The sequence below is a fragment of the Mus musculus genome, chromosome 13 (genome assembly GCF_000001635.26).
Source record: "Mus musculus strain C57BL/6J chromosome 13, GRCm38.p6 C57BL/6J".
Classification (NCBI taxonomy): Eukaryota; Metazoa; Chordata; class Mammalia; order Rodentia; family Muridae; genus Mus; species Mus musculus.
Genome location: NC_000079.6, coordinates 56,166,600 through 56,193,544, shown reverse-complemented (window position 1 = coordinate 56,193,544; position 26,945 = coordinate 56,166,600). Strand labels below are relative to the sequence as shown.

The 26,945-nt window shown below is 49.1% G+C and overlaps 1 protein-coding gene, 1 long non-coding RNA gene and 1 pseudogene across 12 annotated transcripts; 1 reads left to right on the top strand and 2 right to left on the bottom strand.

The window, feature by feature from the left end:
- On the bottom strand, positions 1 to 26,945 carry Gm31657. Of its 8 annotated transcripts, none has more exons than XR_382479.3 (8): positions 22,618 to 22,951; positions 13,306 to 13,491; positions 12,288 to 12,394; positions 10,298 to 10,556; positions 8,574 to 8,703; positions 7,765 to 7,907; positions 2,780 to 3,299; positions 1 to 746 (listed from the first exon to the last, which is right to left on the bottom strand). It is a non-coding gene; the product is annotated as a predicted gene, 31657 (long non-coding RNA). The 8 variants fall into 8 exon arrangements; XR_382472.1 differs by lacking the exon at positions 1 to 746 and adding an exon at positions 26,919 to 26,945 and having other exon boundaries at positions 2,351 to 3,299; positions 22,618 to 22,715; XR_382471.2 differs by lacking the exon at positions 1 to 746 and adding an exon at positions 22,990 to 24,230 and having other exon boundaries at positions 2,351 to 3,299; positions 22,618 to 22,715.
- Positions 14,543 to 19,842, top strand: Tifab (TRAF-interacting protein with forkhead-associated domain, family member B). 4 transcript variants are annotated; one of them, XM_006517205.4, is made up of 3 exons: positions 14,543 to 14,993; positions 16,477 to 16,640; positions 16,912 to 19,062. In XM_006517205.4, exon 3 carries the CDS (start codon positions 16,917 to 16,919, stop codon positions 17,358 to 17,360), a length of 444 nt encoding a protein of 147 aa, XP_006517268.1. In that variant the 5' UTR covers positions 14,543 to 14,993; positions 16,477 to 16,640; positions 16,912 to 16,916; the 3' UTR covers positions 17,361 to 19,062. The 4 variants fall into 4 exon arrangements, with proteins under 4 accessions (XP_006517268.1, XP_006517267.1, NP_666088.1 ...); XM_006517204.4 differs by having other exon boundaries at positions 16,413 to 16,640; NM_145976.4 differs by having other exon boundaries at positions 14,660 to 14,998; positions 16,912 to 19,842.
- On the bottom strand, positions 25,823 to 25,945 carry Gm25148 (annotated as a pseudogene).

The following is a 26,945-nucleotide window of genomic DNA, read 5'->3' as shown; positions in this document are numbered from 1 at the left end:
TTGAAACTCTTTTGCCTCATGAGTGACTTTTAAGCCTTTCGGCTTGTCCAGTTGACTCGACCGGAGAGCGTAGCACCTTGCCTTCCCTCATTGGTGGAATACAGCCTGAGAGTTACAAGCTGAAGTAAATGCCTTCTCCCCGGTCGCTTTTCGTCATGGTGTTCATGTTTTACCACAGCAGTAGAAACTCTTAAGATAGCAGGCTTCTGGAAGGATGACTTCCTTACAGTGCCAGGCTGACTGATGGTCCCAAAGACATCCCTCATCAGGAAGCAAGAACTGCTACCGATGGCAAACGAGGTGTTCAAACCATATGGAGGTGATCCTTGATCAGCTGTTTGGAAACTAAAGGTATCCATGGGCATTACTAAGATGGGAATTTGAAAAGACATCTCACATACATGGAAAAGGTTGTGTGAAGATCAGCAGAGAGCTGATGAGGTAGAAGGCTTGAAGATTGGTATGCCTACAAGCCAAGAAATGCCAGAAACCTCTCTCAGTTGAAAGAGGCATGAGTTGGGCATATAACTCTGCTGACACTTTGGTTTCAACCTGAGATGCTGAGTTCTGGCTTCTAGGACTGTAGTTTAGTTTGCAGCTGTTTGTAACAGCAGACACAGGAACATGACCAGACACAAATTCAGTGGTTCACGAGTTTCCTATTGTATCCACAGGAACATACAATGCGTTCAGCACATAATAGGCCCTCGAGGAGTATACATTGGGCTACCAAATGAAGGAATTTCCTATGAAATTCAGAAAGATAAATAGCAGAAGATAAATAGGATAGAAAGAAGTCAAATAATAAGTAAAAAAATATGTTTCACTCTATATGCAACTAATAGATTTGAGAAGTCCAGAAACCTCAGGAATTAAAATTTTCAATTCCCCAGGAAGAAGATTGGGCTTCTGAGGGGGAGCCAATGACATTTGACCTTTGCCAATGATGACCCTGAACTTGGGAGGAGAGCTTCAGAGCTGAGTCAGCTCCTGGGGCACCTAGATGGGGGAGATCACAAGGCTGGAACAGAGATGGTCATGGAAACTCTTCAAGATCTCACCAAATACAGTGAAACTAACACAGCGACCAATCAAAATTGTTCTAACATCACTGTTTTGCTCCCTACCAATCATATTAGAGGTTAGCTAATCCTTCTGGGAAATGCCCCTAGGTGTGTATAAAACGAGGGCCTGCAAGCTCCTTAGGACATCGAGATTTTAATGAATGGTTGACCCCTGCATACCAGTAATTTATGCAGAATAAATGGTCTTTGCTCTTGCGTATCATTTGAGTCTGGGGTCTTCTTTCAGTGATTCTTGGACTCTAACAGATTCTAAAGCAGGAGGAGATCAGGGATACATAGGCATCTAATGGCTTGATTGGAAATGGAGACTCGGGTGGTATTAGACAGGGAAATAGATGAAAAAGAGGCCAACTTAGTCCTGTAAGTGACTATGGTGTTTGAGGATTTGGAGTTCATGGTTAGTTGGTGGATCTAACCAGTGAATGAGGTCAGAGGCTGAAGGTGGCTGGGCAGGATCTGAGGCTGGGAGAGATCTGGATCTGCAGGGGCCTTTGGGAGAGGGCAGAAATCACAGAACTAAGGTTCCTGACTCCAGAACTAAGGATCTATCTAGCACTGAGTCTACAGGGGCCACCAGTGGGTGACAAGTTCACTAGCACTGAGTCTACAGGGGCCACCAGTGGGTGACAAGTTCACTAGCACTGAGTCTACAGGGGCCACCAGTGGGTGACAAGTTCACTAGCACTGAGTCTACAGGGGCCACCAGTGGGTGACAAGTTCACTAGACTCAGTTGGTGATTGATGCAGACAAAGGTGAGGAAACAGAGTGCCAAGTCCCAGCCTCAAGCTTTGGGGGAGAGAATGAAGGTGAGCCAAAGGGCATCTGTCTGTGCTGGTCCACAGCTGGCTCCATCACTGATGAGCTGACTTGAGGCAGATAAGGGAGCACTCCTATTATGTCTAAAGAATCTAAAGGTCCTAGCAGGTGTCAAGTGAAGATGGAAGGCAAGAAGGGGGACCTGGTTATTACTGACATGCCTCAGGCGGCACCCCACCTGAAGCTCAGATGAACCGAGTTGCTGGCACTAGGGGGCAGTGTAGGTTCTGAAAGAGTCAAGGTTGTGGGTTTGTTCATGAGCTTCTGGTTTGGTAGGAGGAGGGACTGAGTTGGGGAGTAAAGAAACCTTTCCCCCTTTAGCCTCTTGCCCTTAAAAACTATAAATAAATACGGTTTGAGCACACAAAGATTGCCCCTAGCACTCAAAACCATATGCCTTCCTATGCTTAATAGGGTCCTCCTTTGTTATCATAGACCAACATTTGAATGACAGAGAGACCACGCCCATAAAGTTTTATTATCTAATGAAGCTGGGTCTTAGCTTCTTCCAGCACCTTCTGATGTCCACATAACATTCACTACCAAACATCCCTCAGTCCGTGGCCCTCCCGTTAAATGATGCCTAAAACTATATGTAAATATCAGAGATAAGGGGAAAATTTGATTCTCCAAACCCCATTTGTCTTCAAACCTTATATGGTTGTGTTTGGGTTAGGGGCACACAGGTGACAGGAAGAAAAGCCAAATTATACGTAACACTTGCCAAGTCTTGCTGTCGGCATTTCACCCAGAGTCTCTACATTGCCAGGCAGAACAGGGGTTTGCACTGAATGCCCGCCAAGAACCAACAGCTGAAGGCTGTATTTAAAGGTGTTAGAAGCAAACCTGCAGATAGAAAGCTTGCCCTGGGTCTCACCTAAAACCACCGAAGCTCTGCAAGATGAGTCTGTGCTGCAGAGAGACCCACAGCGGAGTTTTGTGTTTACGCTCTGGACCCGGTGGCCAACAGCAGCCAAGAGAGTACCAGTAGTTGCTGGTCCTGAAGTAAGCCTTCAGCAAATGGCACAGCAGGGGCACGTGGGGGTCGAGAGCAACCAGAAAGAAACCAGCCATGTCAGTGGGCAAGCCACTGGATGACAACTTCACTGGGCTGGGCTAGCGATTTATAGCTCAGGAGGTTTGCGGTCCCACAGAGCTCCTGGAAAACCACTCGGAGGGCTCACTCAGCAAGCCGGATTTCTCATCTTCCCATCACGGCCTCATTTCGGGGATCCAGCTCCCCCTGGGACTGAAGGAGGAGGAAAACACTTTTTATATTAGTGGCCATGTGAGAAAGACATATTTGCCGTGACACCGGGTTCAGAGGGAAGATGCAGGTGATGCAGGTGAGGAGCATCATGGGAGCTAGGGATGCTGCTGTGGCGTGAGAAAGGCTTCTGAAATAGATGGGTGGAAGAAAGCAAAACGTTAAGCATGAGAACCCCACTGGGGAATGAGAACAGTTGCTCTTAAGGACACTGTCACCAAGTTGGGAGTGACAGTGCCCAGGACTGAGGAGCTGTGATGAGAACAGGGAGTCATGCCTGCGTGCCTGGCTGTGGCTGAGTTCCTGGATGGCTGCATTCATTCCTGCAGCCAGGACAGATATGAGGGACGCTTTTCTCTCTCCTTTTTGTTTTCAGATATTGTGAACTATGACCTGCTGGGGGAGGTGACTCGACTGTTAAGAGCACTGGTTGCTCTTCCAGAGGACCTGGATTCAATTCCCAGCACCCACACGGCAGCTCACAGCCATATTTAACTTCAGCTTCAGATGACCAGGCGCCCTCTTCTGGCCTCCACAGGTACTGCATGAATGGGGAATACATACATGCCACTACACATAAAATAAATCTTTTTTCTAAAAAAAAAAAAAAAAAAAAAATCAAAAGCACTGAATGTGGTGATTCTCCACAGAGCATATCTGTGAGCCAGCACATTCTTGACGGCAGACTTTGGCTCCATTAAAAAATTTTAGATCCCTAGCAGGTCAGCAGGAGAAGGAAAAGTAATTGAATTATGAAGGTGTCCCTGCTGTGTCAACCAGTTCAACGAGAGACACTGATTAAAAAAAACAAAACAAAATAGAGTGAAGAATAATCCATCCAACATCAACCTCTGACCTCCAACCCCATGAGCACACCAATACAACCCACAGGCACACATGTGCACAGCCACGAGAGCACATAGACCACATAGAACACTCACACGAAAACTAAAAAGCCCTTGTGAAATGAGAAGGCAACCTGCAGAAGGTGAGAACACATTTGTGAAACGCGTCTCTGATAAAGGGCCAGGATACAGAGCATACATAGAGTCCTTGCAACCCAACCACAGTAAACAAAACAAAACACACCAAAAAAAAAAAAAAAAAAAGACCTTAAGAGCTTTGAGTTGCTGTTTCTCCAAAGATGTTTACAAACGTGGTCAATGTTCATAACATTGAACAGCACTCATCAGCAGAGAGACACAAATATTACCCCTTAGCTATCAAAAACAGAAAATGCCAGTTATCAGTGGGGATGTAGAGAAACCACAGCCCTTGAGGTGTAATGGCAAGAATGTGAGTTGGTGAAGTGGCCATGGAGAACAGCGTGGCAAGTCCTAAGAAATTTAGAAATAAAGCCTGAGTGGTAATTTCTATTTCTTGGTAGTCACCAACTTAGAGACTTAGTGTGTGATGGTTTGTATATGCTTGGCCCAGGATGTGGCACTATTAGAAAGTGTGGCCTTGTTGGAGTAGTTGTGTCAGTCACTGTGGGTGTGGGTTTTAAGACCCTCATCCTAGCTGTCTAGAAGCCAGTATTCTGCTAGCAGCCTTCAGATGAAGATGTAGAACTCTCAGCATCCCTGCACCATGCCTGCCTGGATGCTGCCATGTTCCAACCTTGATGATAATGGACTGAACCTCTGATCCTGTAAGCCACCCCCAATTAAATGTTGTCCTTTATAAGACTTGCCTTGAGGGGCTGGGCATGGTGGTGAATACCTTTAATCCCAGCACTTGGGAGGCAGAGGCAGGAGGATTTCTGAGTTCGAGGCCAGCCTGGTCTACAGAGTGAGTTGCAGGACAGCCAGGGCTACACAGAGAAACCCTGTCTCAAAAAAACAAAACAAAACAAGACTTGCCTTGGTCATGGTGTCTGTCCACAGCAGTAAAACCCTAACTAAGACAGGGTGTATGTTGGGTATGGTTTCTGAAGGATTGGTCCACAGCTGCTTGACGGTGAGCTCAGGTGAAATGTAACAGTGGTGGAGGCATGTAGTACAGGCTGTTGTTCACTTGATGCCATATAGAAAGCAGGTGGATTTCTGAGTTCGAGGCCAGCCTGGTCTACAAAATGAGTTCCAGGACAGCCAGAGCGACACAGAGAAACCCTGTCTCGAAAAACAAAACAAAACAAAACAAAACAAAACAAAACAGCAGAGAACATAAGAGCCAGGAGTCAGACAAGACACCCCAATGACCCAGTGGCCTACTTCCTTCTAGTCAGCTGGAAGCCTGATGTTAAAAACAAACAAACAATCAAAAACCCATGAGCCAGTTGGGAGACATTTCATTGTCAAACCGTAACAGATGCATACCCAAATGAGCAAAGGCAAGGACTCAAACATATATGCATTCCCCTGACCCAGCATGTTCATATCAGCATGGACCCACGATACCCAAGATGGAAGCAATCCAAGCATTCACTGGCAGAGGAGTGGATAAGCAAAACTGATAATTGCATACAAGGGAATATTATTCAACCACAAAAAAGAATGAAATTCTAACACAGGCTACCACATAGATAGGCGTTAAGCACACTCTGTCAGGTAAGATAAGCCAATCACAGAAAAATGAATCTGCATGAGTCCAGATCTTGGAAGTTCATCTAGAGTAGCCAAACTCATAGAGACAAAGTAGGAAGGTGGTGGCCAAGGGAGGAGAAAGACATGGGAAGGTTTGTTTAATGAGTTAATGGAAAAGATTCTAGAAATGGTTCCTTCACACAATAGCTTAAATGATCTTAGTAACTGGGTTGTTGGTTGTAACTGTCATCTTGACACAATCCAGAATCACTGGGGGAGAGAGTTTCTGAGGAATTGACTCTCTTATGTTAATTGATGTGAGAAGACCCAGCCCACTTTGGGCGGCACCATTCCCTGAATTTGGGTCCTGGACTGCGTAGGCCTGCAGAAAATGTATTACACATGCGTGCATTCAGCTCTCTCTGCTGGTCACTGGGTGTGCTGTGACTGCCTGCTTTGTGTCCCTGCATTGGCTTCCCTATTGTGACAGAGAGTAACTTAGCACTGTGAGTTAAATAATCCCCTCCTGCCCTATGATGCTTTTGCCAAAGGACTTTATCACAAAGATAAAGATAAAGATAAAAATAGAAACAAAAATGGGACAGTACCACTTCAGCATGGTTAAGATGACTGCATGTGCAGATAATTTACTCTTAGCAAGAGGCTGCTTCCTTCTTCTTGCTTTCAGCTCACACAGTACTTTAAGCAATGGAAATAAGCTATACATCCATAGAAAGAGTTTTCTGTTTGTTTTTCATAGCACATGAAAAATTTGCCTTTGAAGACACACAGTTTTCAGATACTCTTTATTCCCTCATCATAAATGATATTTATGCTGGGCTTCATCTCACAATGGATACAGAAAGGTCATGTGGAACCATGTATCACATTGGTGAGGTCATCTTTCCTGGACAGCTTCAGCCTTTAGAGAAACCCATGCTTTTAAGAGAAGTTTGTGTGTATGTTTGTGTGTGTGTACTGGTGTGTGTATATGTATGTTTGTGCATGCATATATGTGTATATGTGTATGTATGTACATGTGTCTACATGTATGTTGCATGTATGTATATATATACACATGTGTGTATGTTTGTATATATGTGCATGTGTGTGCATATGTATTTGTGTATATGTGTGTGCATGTATGTGTGCATGTGTGTTTTATTCTTGTGTGTGCATGTGTGTTTGTATATGTGTGTTCATGTATGTATGTCTATGTGCATATATATATTTGTGTGTGCATATGTGTATATATATACATGTGTATGTACATGCATGCACATATGTAAGCGTGTGTGTGTGTGTGTGTGTGTGTGTGTGTGTGTGCACGAGCACAGCACCTTGCCTGTCACTCCCCAGATGCTGTTCTCCTTTAATTTTGAAACAGGTTCTTTCATTGGCCTGGAGCACACCAAGTAGGCTGCCATAGCTGGCCAGCGAGCCCCAGGAATCCAATCCTCTCCAGCAGTGGCATCACAAGCACGTGCTACTAGGTCCAGTTGTTTCCTGGTTTTGGGGTTTTGTTGTTGTTGTGGTGGTGGTGGTGGTGGTGGTGGTGGTGGTTGTTTTATGTGGGTGCTGGGGGTTGAGTCGAGACCCCAGGCTTCTGCAGTGAGTGCTTTACCAACTGAGCTTTCTCCCTAACCCTTTGATGTGGAAATTTTTAAAAAACTATTTTATATATATATACATTGTCACTGTCTTCAGACACACCAGAAGAGGGCATCAGATCCCATTACAGATGGTTGTGAGCCACCACGTGGTTGCTGGGAATTTAACTCAAGACCTCTGGAAAAGCAGTCAGTGTTCTTAACTGTAGCCATCTCTCCAGCCCCTTGATATGAAATTTTTAAGTGAAAAAGAAAGAGAGCCTGTTCTACTCCTTTAGGCCAATAGGACTAAAGAAGATGTTGGAGGTGGAGGCAAGGAAGGCTGTGCAGGTGTAATTTATTCCTGTTCTAAGGTTGAGGAAACTAAAACCCAGAGGGCCAAATCCATGGCCATTTTGACACTCTGTCCCCTGTCAATGACAGGGCCATCACCATCCTGAAAGCAGAGCAGCTTCCTTACCACAAGTGATCCCACAAGATGGAGTCTGCCAATGTTCCCATGTGGCTGAGAGTGCAGAATTCACTCCTTCCTGGCTCCACAGCCAGCTGTGTAGACTCTTGCGGGGCTGACACAGTCAATGTAACTGAAGAGGGTTGGAGGCACTACAAGTATATAGAAAATGGAAGTTAACCAGAGGGAAGTCATCTGTGCAGATTTTAGGACATCATTACTGATACTGGATGGGAAATTTGGGGATCGTCCCACACCTCTAAGTGAGCAGGGCTATTAGATTCATTGGCCCACCAAGGTGGATTTGGCTGGAGCTGTTCTTTGGTCGGTTGTCGGAGAAGGGATGTCTGCTCATGCCTAGACCAGCACAGCAGAGCCTGGCCTCCCAGGCAGGGTGTGTGAAACGCAGCGGCCACTGTGAAGGTGTTAGAATCGAGACCTATGAGAGATGACCCATGCTGTGAGCAGGCTCTGTGGGTGAGGGGGCACTTGGTGCACAACTGCAAGAAGCTGAGGGCATGAGTTTGAATTCCATGTAAATATGGGGTGGGTGTGGTGGGCCACCTGCAACTCAGTACCCAGAAAGAGACAAAGGGTTCCCAGGGCAAAGTCGCTAGCTAGACCAGCCGATTTGGCAAGTTCTGGGTTCCAGTGAGAGGCCTGATTCAATATACAAAGAGGAGACCAATTAAAGAATCTGTGCATGGGACACCTATCTCAGGAGTGGATTTTGGGAAAAGGATGAAATGTGGCCCTCATTTTGGCTCTGGCATGCTCACCTGCCCACCCATGTAAGGATAAAACATGTATGTGCCTACCAGGAGTATGTATCCGGCTACTGGACTTCAAGTCTCTTGAACCATGAGCCAAATACCTCTCCATTCTTTAGCCCATGATAGCCCTACATTGGTTCCCTTCTTGCCCTATGGCTCCTTGTTCTTCTGGATGCTGTGGAAAGGAGAGGCATGTAAGCCAGGGCATTGGGAAGTGGCCTCTTCCTCCTCCTCCTCCTCCTCCTCCTCCTCCTCCTCCTCCTCTTCCTCTTCCTCTTCTTCCTCCTCCTCCTCTCCCCTTCTCCTCCTCCTCCTCTCCCCCTCCTCCTGCAAGTCCCTGCTTGTAGGTAACCTGAGAGACAACCAGGACAAACAGACAAAAGAAGGCAAACATGTGAGCTAAAATGATGGGTTTAAGGGAACCAGCTCTGTGTGGCCTGATCTTACCCCAGGTATTGATCAAGGTTCCAGGCGTTGTTAAATTTAGCATCAGTAAATCTCGTGCAAGAATGGGGAACAGTGATGTCGTTGTGTCTAATAGGGAGCCCTAGAATAGGGGAAGAAGCCTGGCCCATCACTACAACAGTTCCCTCTTCCCACCAATCTGGCTCCTCTGCAGGTGGATGCTAGCCTGTCTGCAACTACAAGGAGGCCCAGTGCTCTGGGAAGGCAAGGAGCAGGAAGCAGGATAGGCCATGTGGTAGCCATCTTCAGGATTTAGGCCAGGGGACCACAGAGCTGGTTTCAGCTTGACTGAGTCTCCTCCCCTCCCCACAGTCAGTGAGGAGCCTGCCCCTTGGGTTGACACAGGAGTTAGAGGTAAAGATTTGGAGGTCACATCTGAGATTGAGAGACAGCTCTGCTATCTACTATAGGGTCCAGAGCAAGACACCACCTTAGCCAGACACAAGCTTAGCCAGACACAAGCTTAGCGGAGCTTCAGTTTTCATTTGTAACAAAAGATAAATAAATAATGGAATCATCTCTGCTGTAGGGATTGAGCTAAGACACAGAATTTAGTAAGAAATCACTGTTTGAGTATTTTGAAATTCAAATATGCTGTGGTTACTGTTACACAAGGGCAGGGGACAGGGAAGGGCAGAACCAGTTAGAGAAGAGGAACCTGTGTCCCACCCACACGCCACCAGGGCCCCACTCCACATCCAGAAATGTACCAACTCTTCAAACCTTCCTGGTGGCTGCTTGTTTAAATATGAAGAGTCTCCCAAAGGCTCCTTGTGGAGTCTTAGTCCCTAGATAGCGGCAGTAATGACCGAGAATGGACCTTGAGGGTGCTAACCTCATGGATGAGTTCATAGCGGGCTGGCCTAGCAGAAAGTGGAGCCTGGTTGGAGGATGCAGCAGGAGGAGCGTGGCTTTGTAGGTCTGTCTTGCGCTTAGCGCTTCCCTTTCCCTTCCCCCCTTTTCTCTACCACACCCTTCTGTCCTAGTCCCGATGATTCTGCTTTGCCCTAGGTCTAAACGCCAGATGACCACAGGCTGAAATTTAACAAAACTGCAGCCCAAACAGACTTTTCCTCCTGTAAGTTATCTCTCATGTATTTTGGTCACAGAAGTCAGAGAGCTCCCCCACGTTGGAGTCACAGTCACTGTGAGTCACAAACACTTGTTCTTCTCTGAGGGATGGTAGGGACAGGGAGTGTTGTCTTAATCATAGAACAACAATGCTCAGCCCCACGGGGATGGCCAGGGCCAAGGCTTGGCTACATGTCCCCCCAAGTTTCCCCTCAATGGACAGATCAACTTACCCCATTCTACAGCGAAAGGAGCAAACCTGGTTTTTCACCCTTGCTCTGTTGGAGGGAAGCTGCATGATCATTCCCATTCCCTGTGTCCTCTCTCCAATGCCTGTGACCATTGCTCTCCTTGGCCCGATGCTCTGGGCCCTGCTTTACCTCTGAACTCACTCCAGCCTGTGAGGGATCTCCCCTGAGATCCAGGACACCTGGAGCCAACCAACCAGGGCTCTCTCCTCGTGTTTTTCCAACTTGACAGAACTTGAGCCACCTGGAAAGAAGAATTGTGTCCAGTTAGATTGGCCTGTAGGCAAGTCGGTCGGAGGGGTGGGGCAGGACCACTGTGAGTGATGCTATCCCTGGTCCTTGGTTGTGTAAGAAAGGCAGCTGAGCAAGCCATGGAGAGCAAGCCAATAAGAAGCATTCCTCCATTGCTCGTGCTTCAGGTCCTGCCCTGACTTCCCTCAGTGATTGGCTATTCCCTGGGAAAGTAAGTTGACATAAATCATTTCCTTCCCCAAGTTGGTTTTGTCTGGGACTTAGCTGCAGAGGCCTGATTAGGACGGCCGCCACCGGAAGAGTGGCTCTCCTATACTTTGTTACTGTTCTCTCTCTTCAGTGTTGAAAAGCAGGTCGCTGGTTAAGGGTGCTGCTGCAGGCCCTCAAGACACATCAGGGCATCCAAATTGGCTGGGGAGTCAGAAGCAGGGCTTCTTAGCTGAGTGGCTAGTTGGCTAGGCAGCTGAATCCCAGAGTGCACAAGCAGCTTAGTAAGGTTCAGGAGCCTTACGGACCAGGCTCTAGTGTGGCCCGATGCCCATCCCAGGTATAGGGCCTTTAACAAGTCACCTGACTGCTCCAGCCTCAGTTTGCTCATCTGTAAGATGGGTAGCAGGGATGCCTTTCCCAGCGAGGAAGCAGAGACTTTCTGGAATGGTGTATTTACTTCATTACGATTAAAATGGAACTTATGTGAAGCTCCCACATGGTGGGGATTCTACTCCCAAACTATCTTGTTTGAAGCCCAGATTGGGGCTCCTTAAGAATGTAAGGTTTGCCTGTACGAGTCTCTTCTAAAAGCTCCTCCCCTCAGGTATATTCTGGACCTTCAGCCCAAGGTCCTGCAGAAACTGAGTCAGCAGACCTTGCTGTTAGGCACGTTGACACATCTCATTTAGTACCCCAGACTGCACCCACTTCGCCTGTCTGACTGCAGGAAACTGAGGTCCGGATAGGGTGCCTGACTTGAGGTCACACAATGGTTACTTGAACGAGCAAACCTCAGACACAAGTGTGCCTGGGAATGGGCTGCTGAGGGGAAGGTCTGAGAAAAATGGTTGTTAGTCTCTGGCCTCTCCAACTGGTCCCGGATAGGCTCATCTCACTCAAACAACCGCCCTTTGGACTCCACTGGACTCCAGTGCTAGATACCCAACAGCCAGTCGTCAGAGGGACCTTCTGAGCAAGGGCAGGAGGTTGTCCTTCTGTTTCTCCTGACTTTCTTTTCCTACCCACGTGGCTCCCACCTTCCGCCTAAAATGCTGACAGTAAGCATTGCCTCTCCACACCAGCCCGAGTTCCCATTACATCCAGAGACGGACCCTGGGCAGAACTTCCCCTTGCCAGATGAGTCCCCTGCGTGTTTCACTTCCCTTCCTCCATGGGAAACGTTCTTAGCCCAGTTTCTGCATGGCAGGAACTGTAAACTTGTGTCTTATGCCCACACTCTTGTTGAGGCGTGACTGTAGCAGGGTGGTGGGCAGAGGGTGTTCCATCTGCAAGAGAGACACTCAGAGGAGTGGCAGAGGCCCACATCTGGCCCAGCTCTGCAGTCAGAGAAGCAGTGATCATCACTGAGCTATTGTGTAAACTAGAAGGCCAGTAGACATGGGGAACACTGAGATGGAGCTCCTCTGGAAAGAAGGGCTTGGCTGTCTTCAGGCTTGAGAGACCTGTGTAGGCAAAGACTCAGAAGACGTGCCCTTCTGTGCAACAGACTCACCCAGCTCTGTGTATGCAGTCAGTCCCTGAGGCACCTCACTGTGGCTCTTGGGCTTTGACTCATCCATCCATCCATCCATCCATCCATCCATCCATCTGAGGTTGTGGCTTTTGTGTTTTATAAAAGAAAAAGAAGCCAGGGATATGTTTGGTAGAGTGAGGTATGGTGAGGTGGGAGGGGTGCCTGCAGACCTATGTGAGGCATCCCTTCCCCCTAAGGTACCATCCATAGAGTATGGAATAGAGTTTATTTAGGGCATGGGGAGGGGAGTTGAGGGGGTAGTAGAGGCAGAGAAAGGGGGGGGCAGAGAGAGAGAGAGAGAGAGAGAGAGAAGAGGAATAGAGACCAGCCATGAACATGTGAAGAGGGGAGGGGAGGGAAATGGGGAGAGAGGGGACAGAGGGAAGAGAGCAAGAGAGGAGGGGGCAAACAGCCCCTTTTATAGTGAGTCAGGCACACCTGGCTGTTGCCAGGTAACTGTGAGGCAGAGCCTAGAAGAAATGCTAACAGTGGCTGTTTTCATGGAGTAGGATACAGCACTGGCAATGAGCCTGAGGTCCTATCCAGCTGTTCAACCTACACATGGCTTTTCATCCTCCCAGGCCATCAGTAAGCCTGCAACATCCTTGGAGCTACTCCTTGGGCTGGAGCCACTTCTTGGGCTACTATTGTCACCCTGTTTTACTCCTCCTCTTTCAATGCCAGGAGGACCTGGGCACAGGTGGTGGGGGAAGGGTGCAGAAAGGGCAGGTGGAGGTTCTAAAGCCACATCCATCCATCCATTGAGCTAAATGCCTCTTAAAAGCACCCTGTTCCCAGCCATCAGTGGCTCTGAGAGGCAGCCTGGCTCATTCCCACCTAGCCCGAATCATTGATGACAGAGTAAGAACTCCCCTCATCCCAGACCCAGAAGACTATCCCCAAAGCATGGCCTAGAGGGACTCTGTGGCCCAGCAAACAAGGAATTCCACTATGGGCAGGCCTTGGGGACTGGGGATCAGTCCACCGGGGTCCTCACCTGGTTGTGCCGGAGATTGATTATGTGACCCTGGTAAGTCACCTCTGAGCTTTGGAGTCAGTGATGAAATCACTGACTCTAGGGTAGACTGGGGAATAGCTGGGTCTCCGAGCTCCCCTGAAGAGCAAGCAGCCTCTGAGCCTCGAAGGCACTGTGCTGGAGGACTCAGCACATCAGCAAATCCTCCTGAAAGCAGACAGCGGGAGAACCTCTGGAATGAGTGAGTCTCTGCTCAGGGAAAGCAATGCATGATGGTCCCCTCTCTCGTTCTACCCAACCCAACTGTAGGCCAGGATTGGGCTATCCTTGTTCCACCTGCGTATGTGTCCTCCTTATTCTGCTGGCCTTTCTAAGCACACACAGCCTTCATTGAAACTGCTTTTTGTCCCATTCTCCATCTATTAGCTTGATATTACAGAGACATTATTATTCTTTTAGCGATTATACATGAAATCAGAGCACGTGTCCTTACATTATTATGTCTAGCAGCAGTTTATGTCCTTGCATCCTGGACAATGGAAAGGAATTTGAAACTCTGTAACTATATGTAACCATTCCACCTAGATTGGCTTTAATAATACATACATAAGTGTTTATGTATTTTAAATACATATAGAATATATACAATGAAGCCCATCTTAAGATGTCATCATTGTTTCATTGAGCTGGGCCAGCAAGTCACTCTTCAGTGACAGGATCCTGAGGGAAAAAAAGGCAATGGGATCAGAAAATAAAGAAGGTAGGAGGCTGGAGAGATGACTCAGTGGTTAAGAGCACCAACTGCTCTTCGGAAGGTCCTGAGTTCAATTCCCAGCAACCACATGGTGGCTCACAGCCACCCATAATGAGATTTGACACCCTCTTCTGGTGTGTCTGAAGTCAGCTACAGTGTTCTTACATACAATAATAAATAAATAAATAAATAAATAAATAAATAAATAAATAAAAACTAAAAAAAAAAAAAAAAAGGTAGGCAATTGTACTCCGGAGATCTCATCCAAGGTCTGTCTTATGCCAAGCAGGTTAATTCAGAAGTACAGTATCTTAAATGTCATTTTAAGGAGAGAAATGGGACAAAGTCAGCAGGTGGCCTTCTGCATGCAATAAATGAGGCCTATTCCCATGAGTGCCCATGCACTACTGTCCCTTCCCATGAGTGTTCATGCTCTCCTGTCCCCTCCCATGAGTACCCACATGCTCCTGTTCCTTCCCATGAGTGCCCACAGGCTCCCTTCCCCTGTGTCTCAGTCTCTTCTGAGACTCCCTAGAGATCCTCCATTACGTACGGCTTCCTTGACCAACCCCAGACAGTTGGAAGGAACCTCATAACCCAGGAACTCCCTGTCAGCAGCTCTCTGCCCTCAGAGGACAGAAGAAGCTGATACTCTGTGGTCTCTGAGGCTGAAATAATAGAGGCTGGAGCACCGAGACCCAGGAAAGCGTACCATCCGGAGGCCCCTCCTAGAGAGGCACCCGTTTCACAACTCAAGCAAGCGGTTCCACTTCTGCAAGAGAAAATAATACTTCAATTTCATTCCTAGAGGAAAAAGGAAGAGCGGCAGAGCTGACGTGCTCTCTGACACAGTGCACGCCCGAACCACGGACGCGCTTGCCTGCCCAGGTCTTCCTCCAGCCCAGGTCCTGCCTGATCACACAGCTGCAGAGTTAGTGCCAGGTGTACCCCGGAGGTAAGGTAGGTGAAGGTCGTGGGGACCAGGACCCCCAGGGAGGCTGGTGAGGCTAGGAGAGGAACCCTGGCCAGAGCCAGCACCTTTCCATTTGTCAGCAGCCATGGTAACTATTAAGAGGTTTGGGTTTCTGTTCTCCCCAATCAACTGGGATCCAAGACAAACAAGTCTGCCTCTGCAGGAGTGCTGCTTCCATCAGACATGACTGCTCGGCACTCAGAGAGAGATCCCACAGGGCCACGTTTACTTTCAATATCATTGGGCCATGACACTGACTTTGTAAAGGATGAACTCTGTACTCTCACCAAGTCCAAGGGCACTGGTGCCCAGCCCTCCATCCTGGGCTCAACCTGAATCCTGCCTCAGGAAGAAATGGTCTTCAGGGTCAGAAGGCAGTAGCCTGAGGTGTATCCATCTGTCTGCTGGGGAAAGGGTATCCTCGGGGGAATGGGGGGACAAGGCCCCACTACCAACTATATCCCCATTGATATACTACCTTCAAAAAACAACAGCGCAAAAGCCTGGCAAACTAGCACAGGCTCCCTATCCCACAGCCTTCAAGAACTAGGCTCCCATTTTCATTGGGCTGAGAGATGACTTCTGTATGTGGGTATATCCTTACCTATTTTTTTTTTAGCAGGTATGCCTCCAGACATTTTCTGTGGTCTGGTGCTATAGGGACTACAGGGTGGGTCATACCCTATGCCTGGGAGACAGAAGTGGAGCTTGAGGAAGACAAGAGCCTGTGGAACTCTGGGAGCCTGGGAGTTGGGGGAATGCAAACATGAAAAGTTAGGGGTTGGCCAGGTGTCCTTGTGGTTGATGTCACAGGACAGAGACAAGGTCACTTTCCTCAGGGAAGAAAGCATTTGAACCAGGCCCTGAAAGATGAGCAATGTTTTCCCCACAGAGTTTAAGATAGAACATGTCTTCTTAGCAGAAAATATATATATATTGCAGACCAAAGCCAAGTGCTAGAGAAAGAATATAATTACTGTGGAACCTCACTCGGCCCTTGGTTCTTGCTAAAAGTGGCAATAAATCCTAGGTGGTGTGGGGCGTGTAGATATGACCGTGTCTACTCTTTAAAGCCAGGCAGGGACCAAGCAGACCCTGGATGGGGCCTTCCCACATGCCCCTTGGACACTGAAGGACAAGTTCCTGGAGGTGGAGCTGTAGGACCTTGTGTGGATTTACTGGTGCTCCTGAGGGTCTTCAGTGAGCCAGATTTTCCTTCTGTCCACTGTCTCCACCAGGAGCTACCGTGGCCCAGATGTTCAGGAAAGGCAAGCCCTGAACCTGGTGTTGGGGCCCCTGAACCAAGTGCTGGGCTCGCTGGAAGCACCCCCAAGAAGGTGCTCGATGTTTTTACTTCCATGGGGTACTCAGGGTCCTTTTCCATTGCTATGTACCCCCTAGCTGGAGGCACCATATCTTTCCCTTCAAGAGCGGTGCTCCCAAGAGCAAAGGCCTATCTCCACAGCACCTGGATTGACACCTGGCTCGAAGAAGACTCTGCAAGAGTTTGTTTGTTGCATGCCTGCCAGATTCAAGAAAGCCTGTCCTGTCTGCTCATCTGTTCCTATAAAGCAAGGACAAACTGTCTCCAAATGGCCTGTGGACTATCAGGCGCCACCCTGTAAGCTGGTAAGCTTTATTCCTTGCTGAGAAGGAAGGGCACACCTGTGTTATAAAACAATACAATTTGGAGAGGATGGGCAGTTATGTCCTGTTGGAGTATAGGGAGATGGAATTCCAAGTTTAGTGTCAACCTCCACCCCATCCCAGCTTGGGGAGAATAACTGTATCTATTTACACATGGTCCTCATCAGCAAGATGTGGCCCCAAGATCTCTAAGTAGGCAGCTTGCCTGGGCTCAGAAAACTACAGAAGTGTGTCTTTGTCATGTTCTTCCCAGGATCTATGGAGAGGCCCCTCACAGTCCTGCAGGTGAGCCTGTACCACCCTACACAGGGCCCGGTCGCCTTTGCCCACGTCCCACAGCAGCTGCAACATGACGCCAGCCGGCTGTTGGTTGGGCGAGGACAGAACACCCATCTCCAGCTGCAGCTGCCACAGTTGTCTCGCTACCATTTGTCCCTGGAACCCTACCTGGAGAAAGGCAGCAGTCTGCTGGCCTTCTGCCTCAAGGTGCTGACCCGCAAGAGCTGTGTGTGGGTCAACGGGCTGCCACTGAGGTACCTGGAGCAGGTTCCCTTGGGCACCATCAACAGAATCTCCTTCTCTGGCATCCAGATGCTAGTCCGCAAAGAGGGGGGAGCCTCCCTTGAGACCTTTGTCTGCTACTTCCATCTCAGCCCTTCACCCCTGATTTACAGACCCAAGGCTCAGGAGACAGATGAATGAACCGGGAAAACTCTGTTAAGAAAGAGACTCCCCCTGTTTTGGGGGAGGCAACTCATGAACTCTCGAGGTCTCTCCACAGCCCCTCCCAGTCTCAGACAGCTGCTTCCCTGCCAAGCCCGGAAGAAGCAATAGAAACAAAGTTGCAGAAGGGGCCCTCAGACAATGCACCCCACTAGCCCTGCTGCTTGAGAGCAAACCTGACAAAAATAGGGTTTGAGATGGTAGAGCTATATCCTGTGAGGTTGACACACAGAGTTCACATGTAAAGCCTGCTGGCCGCCATGTTCACAGGGAACTGATTCTGTAAACTTTGAGCAGCCCATGGGGTGGAGAAATGCCCTCCGTAGCTCTGTGTAATGGGAACTTCATATACGTTTAGAGGCCCCCAGGGGTTCTGGAAGCCTCTCCCAGCATTCTGTGCCCCCCCCCATTTCCTCCATTGTCTGGCGAGGAGTTACTTTATGTTCTTCTGCCGAAGGGCAGGAACATGGGGTTGAAACAGGAATGCAAGGACACAGGGAGAAATTACGTTTGAGGTAGCTCCGGGTTCCCTTCAGTTTTCAAATACCCACAGGCGCTCAGGGCTTAGGAAAGCCTGTGTTTAATAAACTAAAAGTATTTCATTATGCTGGCATGCCCAGTAGGATCCCCTGAGGCCCAGATGGGCCACATGTATACCATGTTGTCATGTGGCTTTGGGGGCGGGAAACCTGGATGAGGTGTGAGAGGAAATTGGGAAGGTAGGTAGGCGTACGTTTCTGGGAAGGTTGCAAGTAGAACTCGGGGCTTTTGGTGGGGGTAAGGGGGGCTAGAAGCTAGGACTGTTTGGACATTTCTTTTCCTCCTCCTCCTCTCTCTTCCTCCTCTCTGCCCTCTTCTTGTTCCCTCTCCTCTCCTCCCATCCTCTATCCCTTCTGGACCAGAGCCTTGGTTGGCCAGAGGTCAAAGGTCTATGGTTTTCTAGAGAAGTGGGCTCTTTCAGAACTAATTCTATGGTTGGGATGCAAGGTTGTATAAGAAGTCAACCTAGCAGTTACCTCACTCAGAGTAAATCATATGCCAGCAAGAAGGGGGAGCAGGGGACGAGGGGGGTACCTATCCTTCCTGAACGGACAATGGGGGTGATGGTGGATTGTTAAGGAGCTAAGTAGGCAAGGATGGGAGAATTTTCTCAGAAGGGAGCAGAAGGCTAGCAGGGGGGGGGGGTGTTTACTCATGTGAGAGAAGGAGAGTCCCACAGACTCTGCTAAACACCATACCACCAGATCCTACACTAGAGTACCCCAAACACTCAGGGGACAGTGCTGCCAGCAGACTGATCCATATCCTCAACACCTGGAACACCACTGCCATATACCACCCCGTACCCCTTTGTGCCCAAATCCTAGGTCATATGATCATTACTGTTCCCCAGCTGAGCATGTCTTCCCCATAAGGAAACTAACACTAGACAAGATACATGCGGGCTTGGGAAGCCCCTCCTCCTACAGAATACAGACTGTGTGCACTCAGCTCACAGACACAAGACGTGTGTCTACCTACCTGCGACAGTGCTGGCTATACTGTGAGTGGCGTGTCCCCCTCCCCCCAAGACTCCCAAAGTACTTTCTCCCTCATTTGTCAATGAACTTGCACCAAGTGCCCACCTCACACCCAATATGTCCAAAGTCTCAGGATCCAGGAATAAACAAAGCCGGGAGAATCTGCGTGCCATCAGCTTGCCTGCCTCAGGAGGGAGAAGCGTTCGGGGACAGACAGCTTAATTATTTATCATGGCTGTTGCTATCTTCCCTCTCCTCTGTTCACTTGGAGTTAAGCCCTATCATCGAGTGGGTCTGATGTTAACACTTCTATATGTTCATCCCTCTCCTGGTCGAGTCACAGTGTAATAGGCCATCGAGTGCTGGAGCCAGCTGTCACTGCCTAGTCACTCCTTGCAGTCCCCTAGATAGACACTGGTCTCAAGCATAGTCCACAGGTAAGGACAGTAAAATTCAGAAGGTCAGTAGCCGGGGCCATCTCATCTGTGAGTTGGGTGACCTCAGGCAAGTGAGTTAGCCCACCGTGACCTAGATGTCTCCCTCTGGAAAGCCAGGACGATGAGTATTCCAACCTGCAGGAACAGCAGAGAGTATCTTAGGAAGTGGGACCTGGAAAACACCTAGTGCCAGAAGGAATTAAAAAAAAAGGGGGGGGGGCTGCTATCCTGAGACCAAAGACAGGGAAGCTAAAATATATACTCCTTAAGCTTATTACAAACTTGGATCTTGGGGCGACTTGAACCCCAGTGATCTGGCTCCAGAGCTCAAGGGCTTTCGACACTCTGTGACTCTCTAAGGATTTTATTTTCATTTGGGGCCTGGAGGGAGGAAAAGGGTTTGGTTTTTGGTTTTTGGTTGTTTTGTTTTGTTTTGTTTTGTTTTTTTTGTTTTGTTTTGTTTTAGCTGCCTTTGTATTAAAAGACCTGGGTTTGTAGAACAAGAGACATTCCTGGCTCTGGAGAGTAGAAACTGCCGGTAGTTCAGGCTGATGAGTTCTAAAGGAAGCACGGGTTTCCTGGAGGATTCAAGTGCTGTCCAGTCTGCCTATCACAGAGCAGCTGCCCACAGACAAAGCTTGAGATGACACTCTTAGAGACAGTGTGTGGCCACCAAAGGCTGAAGGGACCAGGCTCTCTGGGTGCAGCTCCTGGCCCCTCTGAGAACTTGTAGAACTGACTACAGCTGCCGACTGCCTCTCTCCATCCCTCTCCCCTCCAGGAGGGTACAACAACCCCGTCCCTGCTAAGGGCCCATGAGCTAGAGTAGAGTACTTCCCCCATGGAGACTGTGTGGTTGGAGGATTTTGGGTGAAGTGTCTGTGCGGTCCTCACACTGAAGAACAAGCTGGAGGGTGACAGGCCAGACACAGGAAGGAGAAGAGCCAGGAAACATCTGGCTTGTTTCACAAAGTCTCCTCAGGAGAATTTCTTTCTCCTCCTCCTCTTCTTTCTCTTCCTTCTTTTTTTTTTTTTTTTTTTTTTTTAGACAGTCTCACTGTGTGGCTCAGAGCAGACTTGCACTCACTGTCCTGCATCTACCCTCCCCAGTGATTCAGTTACCAACCGCCCCTGGCTTGTGTCAAGTGCTCAAGAGAGGAAACTCTGCTAGACTCTGCTCCCCTTGAAAAGTGTAAGCCTCGAGCTGCCAGATTCACGCCCCCTATTCTACTCCTCTATCCCTTGAAATTTGCAGGTTGACTTCAAGACTCTGGTTTGGGGATTTGACGTGGCTTCTCTTGCCTATGCAGGGTCCCCTCTCACCATCTCCTAACAATGTCCTCGGCTTTCCCCCTCCCAGCAGTGCAGTCTGTGTGGCCACAGGCGTGACCACATGGAAGCAAACAGAACATACAGACACACAGACACTCATATGCACAAAACACCAGTAGCTTCAAGCTGGGCTCTGGTCAGCCTGTTGTCTGGGCTACAACTCACATTGCTCACTCACCATCCCATGGTCTTTGGACCTGTGCTTCCTACATGAGAGGCCCTGTAGAGGTAAACTGAAGCACTGCATGTAAACGTGCCTGTGGCACACAGTAGGTGTTCAGGAGGGTCAGTGAGCATTGGCCAGTTCAGTGGACCAAGTAAAGCACTTGTGGTCCTGTGGACTCGATTGCCCATATACATATGCTGCAAACACACCTGCCATAAGATAAATTAATCCCTTCTGATCAGGTGGACCGCAGAGCCCTCAGATCTGGAGACGGACGATGTCTGGAAATTCAGAACTTCTGCCTTGCCCTGCCTTTTGAGGCTATTTTATCCTCACAGGCCTGGGCTTCAGTGACATGTGATTCTTCCCAGCCTGCCTGAGTCTCTGTATCCTCTCAAGGCTGTTGCACTCCCAGTGGCCGTGATGGGGCTGGCCAGAGGATGTTAGGCCAAGAGTGAGAATGAAGGTCTGAAGCAGACTTCACAAAGCAGGCATCGGCAGTCAGAGTCCCACAATGGAAGCAGCCCCTAAGGTCCAGGAGACCGGAGAGTATGGGAGTTCGAAAGATAGTTGTCCCTCCCTCTCCTGCTCAGTGGGCAGCCCAGGGCTTTGGAGAACTTGGCAGTGTTTCCTTTTTCTTCCTCCTTGAGCCTTTGTACCCCAACTTAAGTGGAACCCAGGTTTAGGGCATTTATATGGTGACTGACTGTCATGGAGAAGGGGAGACAGCTCCCTCTCACCAGCTCTTTCAGCCTCCAATAAAGAGGGGCAAGGCCACAGGCATGCCCAGGCGACCCTGAGAAGGGCCCTTAGCTGTGGCTGTCAGGAGTCAGTTGGCTAGCCCGGAACCAGGCCAGTTACCTGACAAATATCCTTTCCCTGGCCCCCTTTCTCGAGCATGCACCAGCAATACCCACCTTGCTCTGCAAGCTTGCCAGCTATACACACCAGCCCTGCTTGAGACCATAGAGCACCAGGAGACCACCCTGCCAGAGATCTGGACAAGATAGTTCTTAACCTGAAGGAATACTTATTGCTACACAAAGAAGCAACAGTCAAATTTGCCAGCAGGGCAACAAGGGAGCACCACCAGGGCATTGAGGGAGCACCACCAAGGCACTGATGGAGCACCACCAGGGCACCCAGGGAGCAGTGGCTCCATAAATGTGGAAAGGAAGCCCTAGTTGAGGGGCTCAGTTTCAGTCCTCCTAGTGTCTGGTAGAGCTGAGGACACGGCCTGAGAATCATTTCTATAACTACCCACTGCACAACCAGGTTGCCATCCATCAAGAGGTGTCACAAGCAAGCAAGCAAGCAAGCAAGCCTCATTGAATGTACATCCTCTTCCCCCCACACCCCCAAACCAGCTGGGGCACCTGCCTCCTACTCCATCCACTGGCTCCTGCTTCCCCTGCTCCTGCCCACGGCCTCTGGGTTGTAGTCACTCTCCACTGCCCCAGGTCATCCATCTAGCCAAGACTTGGGGGGAGGAGTTAAGTCCTAGGAGGAGATGCTGATTTTAATGAACTTGGTTCACATTGCAAGACTGATTCCTCTTACCTTTAACGTGAACTCGCAGGCGGATTAAAGTGAAATAAAACCTACTATTTGAGTTACATTTCCAGCTTATTGGAAACATGCACTACCTCCCCGCGACTGGGCCGTGAGAAGGGAAGTTATTATCTTTCTTTAGAGTTTGTAAACGCTTTATGGCCGAGGCATTAAGCCTGCCGGGGTTGGGGGTGGGGGAAAACGGAGGGGGAAAAATTGTTCCTGCTTACCTTTGCTTTCCAATCGCTTACTCCGGTGGGAAAGAAGCAGCCCAAGTGAGCGACGGAGAGCCAGGTGAGCCGCAGCAGAGGAGTAGAATCATTTTCTTCTGTAAGGCATGTGAACCAAAAGGACATTAAAGTACCATTTGGCAAGGGAGCTTGTTCTGTCCTCCAGAGAGGCTGCAACTCAACCCCACCACAACCTCTCCCTGTTCTTCTGGTATTTATTTCCAGGAGAAAAATGGCCTCCATCCCCGAGAGAAACCCATCTTAGAGAGAGTCTTTGTGAAGGGCACGACTCTGGACATTTGGAAGCAAGGAGGAGCCAGAGAAAGGGCACACCCAGTCAGGATCGCATCCATGAGGGAACGAGGAACTCACCGTGTGGACCTGGCTCCAGAGAAACAGACGATCTCCCTCTCTCCTCCTAATCCCTCTGCGTACTATCAGCACAGAGAAGCCCCCATGCTCCAGACTTGGAGTCCAGCTTTCTGCCTCCTGGAAGGAGACCTGCCCAGGATGTTCGCTCTACCTTCTCTTAAAGCTATGGAGACGGGGGATGGGGGTAGGGGGTCTTCAAAAGCAGAGGTTACCCAAGAAGCCAGTGCTTAGCCAGGCCTGACATTTCTGGTTTTCTTTTCTGCAAGCTCAGATGTCATGATTGCTAGAAGTCTTCCAAAGAGTCGGTCTCAAACAGGGACACTGTTACATATCCTTGTTTAGAGGGTTTTAATCATCCAGGACCAAGTCAGGCAAACAAACCCAGTTTCAAGTATTAAACAACAACAACAAAAAGAATTTTAATTTGAGCGATTGGAGCCCAGCACGGGAGAACTGCTGAGAATCTAAACAGGAAGTGGAATTCGGAGATTAGCATATACAGACATGGCAACCACGGCTGGCTGCATCCCTGTAACTTCAGTGGCCACTGAGAGAAGGGGTATCAGGGAAACCAGGCTCTGTCCTGAACAACCAGGAAGGCCTTTTGTGGAAATGGAGGCCTCTGAGGGAGGAACGGCTGGTGGCCAGCTGGGGCCACAGGTGGCTCCTGAGTTGGCAAGAAGAGTTAGAGATGTCTGGGTTTCTCGCCTCTCATGATCCCACCACCTTCTAATAGACCTCCCTCTGGCAGAAGCATCGGGCAAAGCAACCTGAGACTGGGCTACCTGAAGGGTCTGAGTCCCTGCAGCACAGAGCAGAGAAAGGAGAGACACGTTAGACACGCAGGCAACCAAACTCCAACGCAAGCCCTGTGTGTTCTGTCTCAGTCTTCCTTAGCCTTGTTGAGGCCCTAGGATAGCTACCAAGTAGGGTGTGTGGGGGCAGTCATAGGGACCTCATTGCCAACCTCTCCCACCTAAGCACCTGTGGGCAAGCAGATGGTACAGCCTAGTAACACACAAAGAAAAGCCAGGTGTGGTCTGGCTTGGCTCTCATGCATTCTTATCTGGATGCTAAAGTGCCCTGCTTTGACGGCCTCCTTCTGGGGAGTCATGGCACAGAGCAGAGAGAGAGAGAGGTGTCCAAAGAAGACCAATACTCAAATCCTCACTGTTCTCCATTGATTCTAGAAGCTTCCATTACACATGCCACCTTCTCCTCACCTATAAAACGGGGATACTGTTAGTGCCTATCCCACCTCTGTGAAGATGTCGGGGGGGGGGGGAACCCAACATATAAAGCAACTTAGTGCATGGACAATGCATTAAGTGCCAACTATCTCGTTAGCCATCAGATCCTTCCAGAAAGACCCCTGACTGCTCCCACTGAGAACAGCCCTCTACCATCCAGCTCCACGTCAGTGCTGGGACCTTCAAATGGGACAGTTATCTGTGGCACATTAAGTCCTCATTTCCATAGGGGTCAGTATGATGTAGTCTGGTTGCTAGAACTTCTCACCAGAAGAACCCTATATGTGGCAGAAACGCTCTCAGACATGATTGACAGCTGCCTGGCTCTCAGTCGGTCTTCAGTAAGGCCCTGAAGGCAAGAGTGGGGTGAGCTATGAGGAAAAATTTGATTGGGTAAGAGCAGGCTTCTAGGGACCAAGCCCAGCAGACACTGGCTGAAGCCTTGATAAAGCTGTTGCTGGATGGCAGTTAAAAATGGAGTATGAAAGGCCAAGTGCTCAGGCTGTGGATAACGAACAGCTTCCCTCCTGAAGTAGTCACTGAGCCCAGGAGCCAGCGGCAGCCCCCAGCAGAACCTCACAGCACAATCCCTCATCTGCCAGCAGGGCTGTTTCCAGGCAGGGCTTGCCTCCCACCCTTCACCATTCAGAAACAGACACACAGCTCCTGGACTCCAAGATCTGCCCCAGGAGGACTGGCAGCAGCCTGGAGTCTGGAGGCTCAGAACCAACACTGGGCCTCATTACTGAGGATAACATGGCCCCCGTGGACACTCATTAGAGGCCTAGGCGGGAAGCTAACAGGGAAGGCTGCCATTCAGTTTTACATTCCACTTCTCCTGGGCCTGCAGAGTCTGTAGTTACCACATAGATTTTTGAGTTGAAACATCTCAAAGCTGCATCTGCTCAGGCTCCCCACCCCCACCCCCACCCCCACCCCCACCCCGACTCCGGCTCTCTCTCTCTCTCTCTCTCTCTCTCTCTCTCTCTCTCTCCAGGTCCCCCGCCTAAAAGTCTGGGTAACAGAAAACCACAGGGTAGTTACGAGCTGTGATTTTCTCTCCTCCTCAGCTAGAGGAAGAGAAAGCATTCCCAGCTGAGAATGAGGAGACCCTGTGAGGAGTGGGGGGGGGGGGAGGGCGGCGAGCCTACTGAGAAGCCAGCTTTGTGATATGGAAAAGTCAGGACACTGCCCCGGCCACTGGTTCCTCCTGATGACAGCTGCCCTCACTATGCTTCGGAGGAAGGGACCTCTAGGCTGCACACACGTCACTTCAGCAGCCTCCAGTCAGGGACAGCTCAACAGCTGTACCGCTCAACAACTGGCTCTCTCTGGTACAGAGCTCCCATGGCGGCATTTGCCAATTTCCATGGTGTGATTGTTCTCACTGTAGTCCGTTTTGAGAGCCCCATTACAAGGTGACATTATTGAATGACAGGGAAGAGACTCAGAGAAGTATGTGCCTTTCTCTCTCATTCTCTCTCTCTCCCTCTCTCTCTCCCTCTCTCTCTCTCTCTCTCTCTCTCTCTCTCTCTCTCTCTCTCTCTCTCCCTCCCTCCCTCCCTCCCTCTCTTTCTTCAGGGAATGTTAGGCTTCAGATGTTCATAGATCAGAACACTGAGCTTAGACACAGCCTCCCTCCTCTCTGCCACCTACTGGCACGCATGTGATACTGCAGCCATACCTACAAAAGCTCTAGGGGCAGGAGAACATACCTTTCTTTCCTTTCCTTTTTAAAAAAGACTTATTTATTTTTATTTATATGAGTACACTGTAGCTGTCCTCAGACACACACCAGAAGAGTTCATCGGGCCCCATTACAGATGGCTGTGAGCCACTATGTGTTTGGTGGGATTTGAACTTCAGGACCTCTGGAAGAGCAGTCAATGCTCTTAACCACTGAGCCATCTCTTCAGCCCCAGCACATATACCTTTCTATACTGGTTATTGCCACGTAGATGCAGTAGCCTCCTACACACCAAGAGCAGGGTAGCACCAGGCCGGTCACCCAGGCTGTCTGTGTAGAACTACTCAACAGCCCTTGTGGCATCACACCACCATCCTGTTAAAGCCAGAAAATGCCCACCCCCACCCTCCAGTGTGCACTGTTTCCCTCTCCCATGTCCTCCTTTCTCAGTGAGAGAGCTGCTGCTTCAATTCTAGGCAGGAGGCACCCCATTGCACCGGCTTCATCCCTTCCATACTCTCAAGAATACAGACACTAGGGCCAGAGAGGTTGCTCAGCAGTTAAAAGCACTTGCTGTTCTTGCAAAGGACACAGGTTGGATTCCCAGCACCAATAATCAGCTGGCTCATGAGTGCCTGTACCTACAGCTCCAGGGGATCCGATGCCCTTCTTCTAGCCTCTGTGGGCACTTAACACGCATGGTGCACATGTAAACAAGCAGGCACACATAAACAGATAAATAAAAACTAATTTAAAAGATATAGATACAACAAAGATGCTTAGGAAGCAATAACTTTTGATGGTTTGTTTTGAATTAAATATGGATTATTTAAGTAAGTTCATATAACTTTAATAATTCAACTAAAACTTTAGTGATTCTTGTAAATGGCTAAATGTAGTTTACTATTAAACTTGTATTAGTCAGGGTTCTCTAGAGTCACAGAACTTATGGTAGTCTCTATACAGTAAGAGAATTTGTTATGATGACTTACAGTCTATAGTCCAACTCCCCAACAATG